The sequence below is a fragment of the Drosophila obscura genome, unplaced genomic scaffold (assembly GCF_018151105.1).
Source record: "Drosophila obscura isolate BZ-5 IFL unplaced genomic scaffold, ASM1815110v1 contig_30, whole genome shotgun sequence".
Lineage (NCBI taxonomy): Eukaryota > Metazoa > Arthropoda > Insecta > Diptera > Drosophilidae > Drosophila > Drosophila obscura.
The window spans coordinates 1,362,302-1,375,403 of NW_024542818.1; the positions used below are offsets into that span (position 1 = coordinate 1,362,302).

The 13,102-nt window shown below is 43.4% G+C and overlaps 1 protein-coding gene across 3 annotated transcripts in view; it reads left to right on the forward strand.

The window, feature by feature from the left end:
* Positions 1-13,102, forward strand: part of LOC111068805 — a 63,347-nt gene that overhangs the window by 16,792 nt on the left and 33,453 nt on the right. For all 3 annotated transcript variants that reach the window (XM_022358540.2, XM_022358537.2, XM_022358539.2), the window contains exons 4-5: positions 11,303-11,426; positions 12,252-13,073. In XM_022358540.2, coding sequence (XP_022214232.2) covers positions 11,303-11,426; positions 12,252-13,073 — 946 coding nt within the window. The remainder of the gene's footprint in view (positions 1-11,302; positions 11,427-12,251; positions 13,074-13,102) is intronic.

Genomic DNA, 13,102 nt, shown 5'->3' on the forward strand with positions numbered 1-13,102 from the left:
TGCGGAACCGATAGCAGAACGTTCAACGTTCAGAGTATTCGTCTTCGTGTATTCGTGTAGTTATCGAAGCGGCCCCAAGAAATTCGCGGAGAAATACAAAAAAAAAATGCAAATATATTGAATTGAATATCCCCCAAGTGATGAATGAATGAATGCAATATATCTAGTGCCTAGAAAAAACGCTTTATACTGAAAAAAAGAGTGTGCCTTCAAATGTTGTGATGTTTTTTTACTATCTTTGAGAAAATAAAACAAAAAAAGAGGAATAATCGTAAAATAAAAAGCAAAAGAAAAATAAAAAGTGCCCATAATATCGCCAGCATCTATAGAGCATCTATTTTGTTATATAGAAAATTAACGACAAACCAAGACATAAATCAACGGATTCCGTATTGGATTCCCTTTATGCAGCACCACTAGTTACTGGAGGTAATACTCGTATCTGATTTCTGGTTTACGCTCCACGATCTTACGATCTTTCCTTCCAAAGATCGTTAACGTAACATTTATGGCCAATAATTGTCAAGTGTCGAGTGTGTGGAGCGACGACGACTACGACGACGACCCTGACCTCAGAATTCATTAAAAATCAATTGTTTTCCACTCGATTGGCAATTTGCATACTTAGTACACACACACACAGAGCAGCAGCGGCCACGGGCAGAAAGGCCAGCGGAAGCGTCCTTCGGTGCAGCCCACGCGGTTTTGTTAGAATCTAAAGACCACTCTCTCAAAGCTGCTGCCACATACATTCAGAGAAGGGGCTTCGTGGTTAAGTCAATGACAAAAAAGTACAAGTACAAGTGTGGGCTGTCTGCTGTGCGCTGTCTTTGAGCGCCCCCTTCTAAGACTTCTAGTCATGACCATAAAATGGTTCTTAACGCTGCTTATCAGTGGCCGAGTGAGCCGTGGACGTGGACCCCATAAATGTGTGTGTCTAAAGTGTAATTTATAATAATTTTTTTCGTAACGCATACGCACTGTGTGCGCACATCTGTGGGAGGCAGTTTATAAAGTGCTGCTCGGCTGTTGCGTGACCTACTTGCTACTTGCTACTTGAGTGCGAGTATATTTGAATCAATCAGACAGCCAGCCCAGGCAGCCCAGCCACATTTGCAGCTGATTTGGAGGAGTCGTAAATGTCTGTGTGCGTTCTGTGTGCGTTTGACCTGCCACAGCGATTGCAATTTGTTGCAGCTGCTGCTGCCTCTTTGCCCTCTCTTTGCATGTTAATTGCCTTTTAATTTGTTGCATGGTGCTGCTGCTGCTGCCGCTGTTGCTGCTCAATGGAACTCCATAGCTGAGATTTCCAAAACGGGGCACGTTCTGTAATTTAATTCGGTTTCTGCGCAGACGCAGCCACACAAACGAAAACGCAAACGCAGAAGGGTTGCCCCTTTTTGTTCTGGAAGCGGAAATTGTGTATTAAGTGGAAACGAAATACAAAAAAAAAAAGGGGGAACACACATAAAGAGGAGTGGAGTGGAGTGGAGTGGAGTGAGGTGGAGAGGTACAGTCGGATTTTCGAAGTGAACTTTAATTTTCGTCGGAGGGAACAACAACACGGCATATCACTTAGTGGAACAGCAATTACGATTAGGCGATGGCCATTGGCCAATGGGCTTCCGAGTTGAATGTGTGTCCAGCGAACAGTGTGGAGTGTCCCATCAATCGCTGCAGCAGCCACAGCAGCAGCAGCCACAGAAGCAGCAGCAGCAGCAGCAGCCACAGATTGTGTCCATTGGAGTTTGCTCTTTCGATCTGTGTTTGCAATAATTTGCAGAAAAGTGCTTTGAACTGTTGCTGTGTGTGTGTGTGTGTTTGCTTTTGAACACACAACATGATCGGCATTTGTTAGCGATAATGAATTGAACATTTCTGCAAAACATGTTTGTACATAATTTGTATGCAACAGCAACAGCAATAGCAGCAGCAGCACCTCCACCCCTCCCCCAGGAGTGGTCTCCGGAGGCTCCACTTGGGTGCTCTTTCTCTCTCTCCACTGCCTGGGATACATACTATACTCGTATACTATACATATTTGTGTTGGTCTAACTAAGAGCATCTGGCAAAGGCATTTGCTGTTTGTTTTTCCAGCGCAAAGACAGACAGACAGACAGACAGACAGACTGAGAGAGACTCCAGAGACATGGAGGATAGAGAGAGAAATGTGTGTGTGTGTGTGTGTTTGTGTGTGCTTGTGTGCAAAAGTGTAAAGTGCATATTTATGGCTTGCATAAAATAACTTGTAAAAATGCATTCGCAACTCCATTCATTCCTTGAGTGCATTCGGCACATTCGAACACGTGCTTGAATGACCAAATGGCCATCACATATCACATCATCATACACTCCTTGGGCACAGTCACACACACACGAGCATTGGGAAGGAAGTTGTCATTTCAGGATACGCGTACGGATGATGATATGTGACTGGGTTCACAAATGAGTGGAGTGGAGTGTATAGAGTGGGGGGTTTCTTGAATAAAATCCATACTTTCAATGGTTTTATTATGCAGAAAAAAAGAGGACTTGTAGATGGGAGTTTTTATTTTGACAGATATATTTGACATTCAAGAAGATAACTTTGAGACATGGATACGTTTTTGTGGCTAAATGACTTAAAAGTGTGGAAATATCGTCAAAGAATCCTTTGAAATGGAATTAGTATGAAGGGTTCTTGAAGTTTTTATGTACTTCTTAAGTATTTAAATAGAAATATCATTTTAGAAAGGAATTCTTCGTAGGACTCTTTATATTTTAACGTATTGCACCTAATGACCTCCACTTTCTGTTGAGATTTTGTACTTTTATTGGTTTAACATATCAAATCATAAATCCTAAAGCACAAATATCACTAACAAATAAAAGAATGACCAGATCTAATTGGTTATATACGCTATTTCTGGAAATTTAGCAACTGGCAAAAGAAAAATAATTTTTTTACGAATTTCATCATAAAATGTAATATTTCAATATAATTTATTTTTCATAAAGAAACATTTGGGTTGATGGGCCAGAATCTACTCGAAAAAATGTCTCAAACAAAAAGAAATACATTCAAAATACCTCGAAGATTTACTCTTCCTGAGATTTATATTATTTATTGTTAAATATTTAACAAATTTGTAATTATTTTTTAATCATTATTAAGAAGAAGATTTTTTTCCCTCACTCTCAAAGATATTTCAAACTTTTTTAAGGCATTTTTGTATGTGCCAACTGCCATCTCCCATCACTTTTTGTTGTCCGTTAAAGCCAGTCATGAAAATGTATCTTATGGATAGTAGTTCTGTAAGCGACAAGACATTCCTCAAAGTGTCGTCTGGCAATCCATAAAGAAAAACTCCAACAATGTGCTGCGTAATGCCAGCTAAAGCACTAAGCAGTTAAAGACACAGATACATTAGCGCAGATACAGATACAGATAGTTTTGCCACTTGATTATAAAATACTTAGTCATAAACGCCATCTACCTCCCTACCCGCCCAGAGATTAAGTTTCAAAGGCGTTTCAGTTGCACCTCAGATACTTGCAGCTGGCAATAGATACAAAGCGCATCCAGAAGATAGCCTTGAATTATTCAGGCGCGTGTGTGATTCGCTTAGTAATTAACCCAGGCACAAAAGCCGCCAGGCCCCGCAGGCGATGAGTCGCCGTTTGGACGGGAACTGGGGAGGATTGGGAATGGAATGGAATGGAATGGTATGAGGCAGGCGCTCGCTCATCAAGTGGCAGACACCAAATCCGCAGACACTCGCACATACATATACAGATACATTTTTTTTTTGTTGTTCCTTATTTTTTGTTGTGTGTGCTGTCTATATCTGTATTTGTTTGTGTGTCTGTGTCTGTGGCTCTTGTTGTCTGTTCATCATCGTGATTATCCTCATTATTATGATGTACATTGTCTTTGCTTTCTTTGGATACAAGTATCTAAGTGTCTGTGTAGCTGTAGCTGTAGCTGTGTTTCTGTGTGGTGTGCGTGTACTTCAACGGGAGGTGAATGCTTCCTGCAATGCCAACAGGTAGACAAAGACAAAAGGCAGAGCCATAGCCAGAGCCCAGACATGGACGTGGATGTGGATGTGGATGTGGTGGTGGTTGTGGACGTGGGAAACGACTGCCTGGAACGCTTCGAGCAAACCAAATAGTATCTTTTTACCCTATAAATATTGTGCAGTGCAGCCAACAAACGAAGCCGTCAAATCCGAATGACTGACAAGCCCTAGCGCACCAAAGCGGCGACCAAAGCGGCGACAATTGTGTGGACTTTGGCTGTTGCTGCTACACAGACAGCTGCACACAACTCCCCATCATCCCCGCCACGACGACTATTGCGACACGCTCTAATAAATGGTTCAATAATAAATTATCTACCAGTTTGTGAAGTTCGCGTTTGCCGGCCAGCCAGCCAAGTCAGCCAGCCAGCCAGCCAGCCAGTCAGCCAGCCAGCCAGTCAGCCAGCCAGGATTTCGTTTCGGCATCACGTTATTTGTGCATTTGTCAAGTTCAAGCGTAACTCTCTGAGATCTCTTTGGCCACAAAAGAAAACACACCTGAGGCCTGAGGGCCCACCTCTGAGTAGGATGTCAGATTGCGCCACCTTCGTGATTTGTGGCTTAAGGGCACATGTGCAGCACAGAGCAGGCGACAAAGGCAGGGTGCCGGGGGTGCATGCAGGGTATAGGGGACAGTGGCAATGGTCGTCTGGCTCTCTGTGGTGGTCGCCACCGACTCCTGAATGTCCACGATGTCCAAGTCCAAGACCAGGGCTCTGGCTATGGCTCTGGCTCTGTTTGGCCGCCGCCGGATTAGCATTGAAATTGACTTCGTGCTGGGCTCATTAAAAATTTACGTGCATAAAGTTTATTTCGATTTGTTGTGGCAGAGTCCTCCCTTCCCCGCATGGCGCTCTACCACCCTTCCACCACCACTACGTAGCAGAACAGAATTACATTTCGTGGCTTTGCCTCAGCTAAAAAGTATTTCCTAGAATTTTCACCGAAAAAACCATCAAAAGAATAGAAAAACGAATATTGGCTACTCGTTTTTCGTTTTTCGTTTTTCCTTTTTTACTTCCTTATTGGATATTTCCTTTGAAATACCCTTTCGGCAGAAAGACTGAGAGGGCATGGGCAGGGCAGGGCAGGGCAGGGTAAGAGATATGTTCTACGGTTATTGGTGTGGTTTTTTTTTTTAATGCGTTTTTTGTCGATGCATTAACAAGTTTATGGACGTTTTTGGAATTGATGTGGCTAACAACTTTTTCAATTACAGATACACCGGTAGAGAAAGATACAGCTACAGATAGAATGATATACAGATACAAATATACACAGATACAAAAATACAGATAGAGCTAAAGAGAAGAGCAGAGCAAAACACTCAACCAGCAAGCACATCAGATTCAGATCTTCATCATCATTGTTGTTGTTGTTGTTGTTGTTGTTTTTGTTGTGGCGTCGTTTTCTGTTATTATGCCATAAAAACTCGTTTTCAGCTGATTTTTGCTGCCCCCCCCCACCCCCGGTCCCCCCTTACGAAACAAAGTTCATGATCAGCTGTGAACGGAACGTGGAAAGTGGCTGCAGAGCTCTAGAGCCCAGTCTCCAGAAGAACATCAGTTGTGGTACCGGTTTTTGCTGTTACTCGATCGACAATTGCTCTCGTAATTGAGAGGAGTCGTCTCTACCCCCTCCTTCGAGGCACTCTTTCTCTCTACCTCTCTCTGTGTGTGTGTTTGTGTGTCTTCTGCTGATGTAACTTGCAACAGCTTCTTTTTTTGTGCTTGCCTCAGCATAATGGCTTTGATGTTGCCACACGAAATCGAAACGGAACGGAACGGAATGGTCTTTTGTTATCTTAAGGAGGCTCTGCTTGCCTCTAAATGTGACAGGCATCAGATCCTATGGCGATCTCTGATGATTCTGGATGCATTATGCGCCCTATAGGATTTCAACACCCAATGAGGAGGCACTTCCTGTGCCCCAAAGCTGCAGAAGGACAGGGAGAGAGGGAGAAAGAGCTGTCAAAATGCAAAAACAACAAAATTTGTTGCAAGGGGCCTTCCAAGCAGGGGGCAGGCAGTGTGGCAGGGGGCAGGCAGCGTGGCAGGCAGACGTTCCAAGAACATTTTGCAGAACGTTCTGCTGTTGTGGCACATTCCGGCCGTGCAGCATGCATGACAGCCTAGACCTGATCTATTTTTGGAGCAGCTCCCTCTTTCTCCCTCTCCCTCTCTGATTCTGATGTGATCGCAAAACAGTGCAAAAATTCTGCCATATGCATATGGTGCATGCCCCATACATACATATATATATTTATATCTTGAGCCCTCTTTCGCCCCCGCCACACACACAAACACACACACACAAACAAGAAACACAAACAATTTGTAGGTGTGGCCACATCGAATGACTGGCTGTGGCTGTGGCATGGGCAGGGGCATGGACATGGACATGGACATGTGGCATGGAATGATGGTGGTGCCGATGACATGCCACGCCGTTTGATGGCCGCTCTCTGTGGCAGATCAAGCGGAAATGTGACGTCGCAATAAATACAAAAACAAAAATGTGAACCGCTTTGTTAGTGCAAAAGTTCAAAGCTTTTTTCTTCCCCCGGGATCATTTCTTCACTTTTCTGCACCACAATGTGGCAGTTGCAACTGGCACATTTTGTTGTTGTTGATTTTGCAGGGTAAATGGTGCCGGAAGATGGATTTAACGATGGATTTATAAATAGAAGTGGGTGAATCTCTGGAGTGTTAATTGATGAAAGGAGGAATTCGAATTAGAGCAGGAAGTTCTACAGAAAGATTAAGATGTTCGAGGAAACGAATAATAATTCGCAAAAATACACATTTAAAGAGAAAAACATTCTAACGAGCTGAGCACTCGGATTGGAGTATAATTATTTTTTTATTTGTAAACTTATCATTGGAGGGGGCTTTTAGCTCAATTGGCAGACTTCTTAGCTAATATTAACTTAAAACAATTTTAATACTTGTCGGAAACATTGTTAAGATATTTCCTAGTACCCTTAAAAGGGGAAAACATTACAATAAAAAAGGATTAAACCATATATAAAATTAATCACTTTACTTTAATCAGTATTGCAGCGTTCTCTTTCAGTATCTATTTAAAATATTGTAATAGAAATCACCTCTCTCTCTCTCTCTCTCTCTCTGCCAGTGTGGCTTAGCTGTGAAGGGATGATTTATAATGTCTCTTACCCTCTCCATTGCTAGCTCTTTTCCATTGAGACTGGCAGTTGGTATTTTATCTGCTGTTTCCCGAAATCCCAAGCAAAACCAAAAGAGAACTCAATTAAAGATTTCGAAGGATTTGCAAAGATTTCACTTACTAAAACCATTCTAAAGGCTTACGTTCCTCAACTACGAGATACCCGTTGCAAAACACTATTAAATAATTGTATACCAGTCTTTGCCGTTAATCAGTTTCTACATAAATTCCAGCATAAATGATTCATCAGGTGCTTCAAGGCTTAATGGCTCTTACGAAGAATGTTATCTGATTTTTTTTCAAATTTAATTTAATATTTTAATGAATGAAACAAAAACGCAACAAACCATTTGGCAATCGATTGAATGAAAGATGAAGTAACCTGCGAAATCAATTGTTGGCCATCGAAAACGATTTGGCAAACAAAAAAAAAAGAAAAACAAACGGCAAACGGCAAACGGTTTCTCTCTTTTGCGGCGGCAACTGCGAAATGTTGGAGACCTCCCAAAGGCCGAGGTCGCGGCGGCATGCCCCTCCCAGCGTATACCCCCTTGCTGGTAATAATTATCGACTGCCGGAGGGGGCGCTCTCTTGGGCTCAGGTGTGGCCCTTTTTTCCCAACAAATTAATTATTGTTAGAGCTGAGAAATTAAGAGAAATACTCTGCTGAAATGATTGCCAATAACCGAAACGAATGGTCAGTGTGGAGTCGCCACCAAAGTGGCAGACAGCAGTCAGGCACTTAGGCCAGCGGCCAACAAGTTGTTTTTTTTTTTTTTTTATGCGTTTCTACTATAAATTATTAAGCAAAACAAGCCAAGTGCCGGTGTGTCCGCAACTCCGTGTGTGCAACGCCCTGTGTGCGCCTTTTGCATGCGTAATTCTCTGACTCTGACTCCACACCACGGTGGTCCGGTGCCCAAACTTTGGAGTCGAATCCGAATCCGTGTACGACTGTTGGCTGCACCCGCATTGAATAATTGGCATAGGCTGGGGCGCCACACGCGCCGGGATATGTGTTTTCTGTTGCTGTTTCTTCAGATATACGAGCAATATACATATATGTACATACATATGTATGTGTATCTGCATATATGCTAATGCCCAGAGACCATTCCATGTCGGCTTGATTACTCATACACACAGGCCGCCGTGTCCGTCTGTCGATCCGCTTGAGTCCCCTTGCTGTCCGCTGACGCTGCCTGTGCCTGCCTGTTGATGGCCTTTTTTTTTTTTGCGCTGGTCGGTAATTTAGTTTTCAACATCAAAGGCGTGGGAATGGGCTGCTAAATATAAAAAATGCGTATGAATGATGGAATGATATATACACGCTCTGATCCATCCAGGATACCCAGACAAATCCTCGCCGAAACAACAACAACAATAAAAAAAAACCAGCTGAACCCCAGCGGCAGATTTATGGCCTCCAGCGAGGGGCAAGGCATTCGCCAAAGCACTCAAAAGCCGAAAGGCAAAAGCGAAAAGCCGCCAATGGAACGGAAATTTGTCGCCCCACAACAAATTGTATACAAACCGAAAATGACACAACAAAAATGAAAAAAAAAAAACAATCAGAATGCGGTAACAAGAACAAAAAAAGCTACTTTTGTATCTTTGGGATACGTTTGATGGTGATGGCTTTCATACACTCTATTTTTTATTGGATTTCTAGAATTCTGGGAATTATTTTAGGCTTTGCTTTGGCTTTTTTTTTGTGTGTTTCCCTTTTTTCTGTTGCTGTTTGAGATATTTATTTCATGTTCTTAGGAAATGCACGCATTATATTCCAGCTGATGATCAAGTTCAGTGGGTTAAATAAAATTCGCATGTATACAATGAATCATTCGATAAAACTAATAAGGAATATGAATATATAAAGATTTGGGTGCATAATTGAGGCATATTTAGTACAGCTTTGAGTTTTTGTTAATTATTGCCTCAGCATACAAGTAGCTTAATATCAATATTTGATTCAAAATCGATTATATATGTTTCTAGGAGCTAAATATTTTAAGATATCCACTTGGAGGAGATTATAGCAAGGGATAAAGTGTTCTGTTCGGTCTAAAAATTCAAGACCCAAGTTAGAGTATCTCTAAAGAATTTGAAAATAAATGCGACTTGACATTGAATGTAGCAGAAATTCAGAGCAGAAAATCGAAAACGTAACATCAAGCGATCGATCAGCAAGACGACTGCTGAGTGGAGCTGGGAGCTTGGCCAGGGACTGCTGCTGCTGCCTGTGCCCCTGCCTATGCTTCGGGGCTGGTTCCGTTCCATTGTAGGCGACGACGACACCATCATCATCCCAGACAAACGACAAACGACAACGAGAACTCGAACGATGACAATGACAAGCGGCGTCCGAGCGGCGCGCGCATTTGGGTCAATGACGATGAAACTGAAACGTAACCGATTCCAATGATTTAGAACCCCCTTTGGATCACAGATTTGGATGGAGACTTTGGAGCAGGGAGCAGGGAGCATGAGAGATGGGGAAGCACAGCACTTTGAGCTGCTGCTTGTGCTGCATGTGGCAGAGCGGGGGCAATCAAGCAGAAAATGTTACGAAAAATCATTATTTTAGCATGTGGCGACAGCGATACGATATTTATACCTACCCGAAAAAAAAAACAACACTGAGACTCAGGGCAAGGCAGGATAGGAGAGAAGTGGAGAGGAGAGGAGTGGGAAACGACGGACAGTGAAGCCTCCGCCAGAGGAAGTGCAGACTGTCGTTGTGTGGTTTTTGGTTCGGTTGATCGGCGATGATCATTTTGTTCAATCGATTGTAAACGATGCGTTGCGATCGTTGCGATTCGGTTCGAATCGATCGTTTCTGCGGCTTTGATCAAATGACAAAATTGATCATTTTCTGTTTGAATGGATATCGATGGATAGCGACCGACCGACCGACCCTCTTCGTTGGGTACGGCACCCCTCTCTCTCTCTGTCTCTCTCTATCTCTCTCTCTTGTGCGACAACAATTGATTTATGCTTCAGTGTGTCTGCCCCCCCACTCTGCTCCTGCAGCTGCTGCTGCTTTGTATCTCTGCTGTCTCTGTGGGGTCTGTGTCGCTCTCTGGTCTGTGGCATGTGCAACAAAAAAGCCCAAAAACGCTTTGTTACCAATAAAATCAACCAGAAATCCAAGCCATAAATCAAGCAGCCAGTGCGCAGTGTGCGCACCTTTTTTTTTTGGTTTTGGTTTTGTTTTTGTTTTGTTTTGCGAATCGAAAAATCAAATGCAAAAAGGAAATCTATCTGGCAAATTAGCAACCAAAATGCGATGGCAACATTTTGCGCTTGCTTTGCAACAATTAATAGTGGCACAGGGTTTTGCTAGTCGCGGTCTGAAGCGAGGGCGGGTCGGGGGGTGGTTGGCTGAGGTTCGAGTCTCAAAATTCGATTTCACATTCCCGTAGGGGTGAAATCTGCGTTTTTCAGCTTTTGCTGTTTTTTTTTTCTGGCTGAAACGCTGAAAGGGTAATAACCAAAAATTAGCAGAAATTGCCAAAAAAAAAAAAAAAAAAAAAAAAAGTTTGACTTGCATGATTTATCTATAATTTTCCATCGCCTATTGCCGTGTTTGGGTTTTTGAAGCTCTTGTCTGGTCCTGGCCGGGCCATGCCACAAAGTTGTGGCCACATCTCTGATACACAGTCAGGCCGCAGACTGAGACCCCCACAGACAAATATATATATGTGGGAAACCCTGGCTCTGACAGACCAACAGACAGACAGACAGTCTAAGCCTCGCGCATTTTTCCCCCAATTTTTCCACGGCTTTGGTTTCCTTTTTTGCAGCTTAACACTTGCGGGTGTTGTGGCCTGCATAATTTTCGGACTCAGACTCAGACTCAGCCACTTGGCTCAGACTCTTTGGCTTGGTCGCTCTTATGCTCCCCCAAAACATGTAATCGCTGTAATAATAAAAATTTGCAAATGATTTCGTTACTTAATCTCTCTGCCTCTGCCTCTGCCTGCACCTCTACCTCTACGACTGCCTTTGCTTGCCTTCAATCACCGTTTATCATCCATTTATCCGTATTGCAGTCCTGGTTATGGCACGCCGGCTGGCCTTTGGCAACACCCAATGGAGCGCTGGTGCTGCAGCTGAGCGACGCTGAGATTGCGCACGCACTTCGTCCCGCAGAGCTGTATCTGTGCATCGAATTGGGTAAGTGGGTCGATCCCTTGTAGCCCAAGTATCTCTAACCCATAGGACTATACTTAGCCAAGCAACCCCTTAATCATAATTTAACACTTGAATGGGGAGTCTTCTTTTGGCTTCAATTTGAAGCCATGCATGGGCTAGAATGTTTAGGGAAAACCTTTTTTATCTTTTCTACCTTTGCTTTCTTTGATTTTCTGTGAATAATAACGAGAGATGTCAATAAGCAATTCGTTGAACTTATTTGGAGTTTTCAGATATATGGTCCGATATATAATCCGAGCACAGTTTCTGTGCTCATCGAAGGATTAACTCCATCTAAAAAGAAAAATTAATAATGCAAAATTTTCAGAAAACAAAACATTTAATTTTCTTCCTTTCTTTTTTTTCCATTAATCAATTTTTAATTCCTTTATCTTTTTTTTTTATAATAAATAGAAAAATTAGGAAACTTAGGAAATCCCAGCTTAAGATATAAAAGATGATCAAATATATCTTCATTAAATATCTCGCCAGTGTTAGGCCATATTCCATGACATTTCAGTGCATTAAGGAACCCTAAAATATAGCGCTCTTAGATTCTTTGATCTTTTGAAGAAGTTGAAAGGAAATATCTTTGCTGAAAGCCCAGCAATTACCACCACAAGATCCACAGAAATAAATATAGATCACTCGTTCACTCCTTCCAGTGGCATTTAGCTTTGTGCAACTCTTATCCGGAGCGCTACAAGCCAAGATTAGATCGAAACACATTCATTTAACCACTATTGCCACAGCAATCACACAACTAATCGCTGCACTCTTTTCTGTTTCCTCTACTCCCCGTTGCAGAAGCCGCAAACGACAAAAGCGACGACAACGCAGAGGCCACACTACGGCTCTATGCTGTTTGGCGCTCCTCCCCAAACGTGGAGAGCGTCCAGAGATATTGCATCGACCATACGAATCCCCTGGCACTGCCAGTGAGCCTGCACCAACTGGAGATGTCCACCACGGCAGCGACGGCAGCATCAATGATGATGGCCACAACGGATGGCGGCGAGCTGCCGCAACTGTTGCAGAATCTGCTGGTGAGCGTGGAGCGCAGCATTGAGCGCGTGTCACTAAACGAGCTGCACATGCAGATGCAGCTGCCACCCCAAACACACGGCGAGGAAATGCCACTGGATGAGGCCAACAACAACAATAACAACAATAATAATAATGGGAACACGAATGGGAATCCGAGCAGCATTGCCGGTTCACCCAAGTGTGCGCTGAGGCGCAGCGATTTGATTACCAAAAACAAACTGTTCAACAACCGCTACATGCTGCGGCGTCTGACCAACAGGCAGGACAGCATGAACTCCACCTCGTCGGGGAACAGCAATGTGAGCGATAGGAGCAGTGCCTCCAGCTCCAGCTCGAGTGCCGGAGAGGAGCTGCTCAACAATAATAACAATCAGAATGGCAACACCAGCAGCAGCAGCGACACAAAGAAAAGGAGCAGCAGCAGCAGCAGCCACAGCGAGAAGAGTGAGGCATCATCCACATCCCCGGCATTGCCTTTGTTTTGTTTGGGCAACTCTTTTCCGCATATCGATAGCGATGAGGAGCCCAGCGATGGCGGCGTAGGAGGCGGGAGCAGCGGAAGAGCCGCTGAAAGATCTTTGGGTACGTATACGTAATATTGCATTACGCAT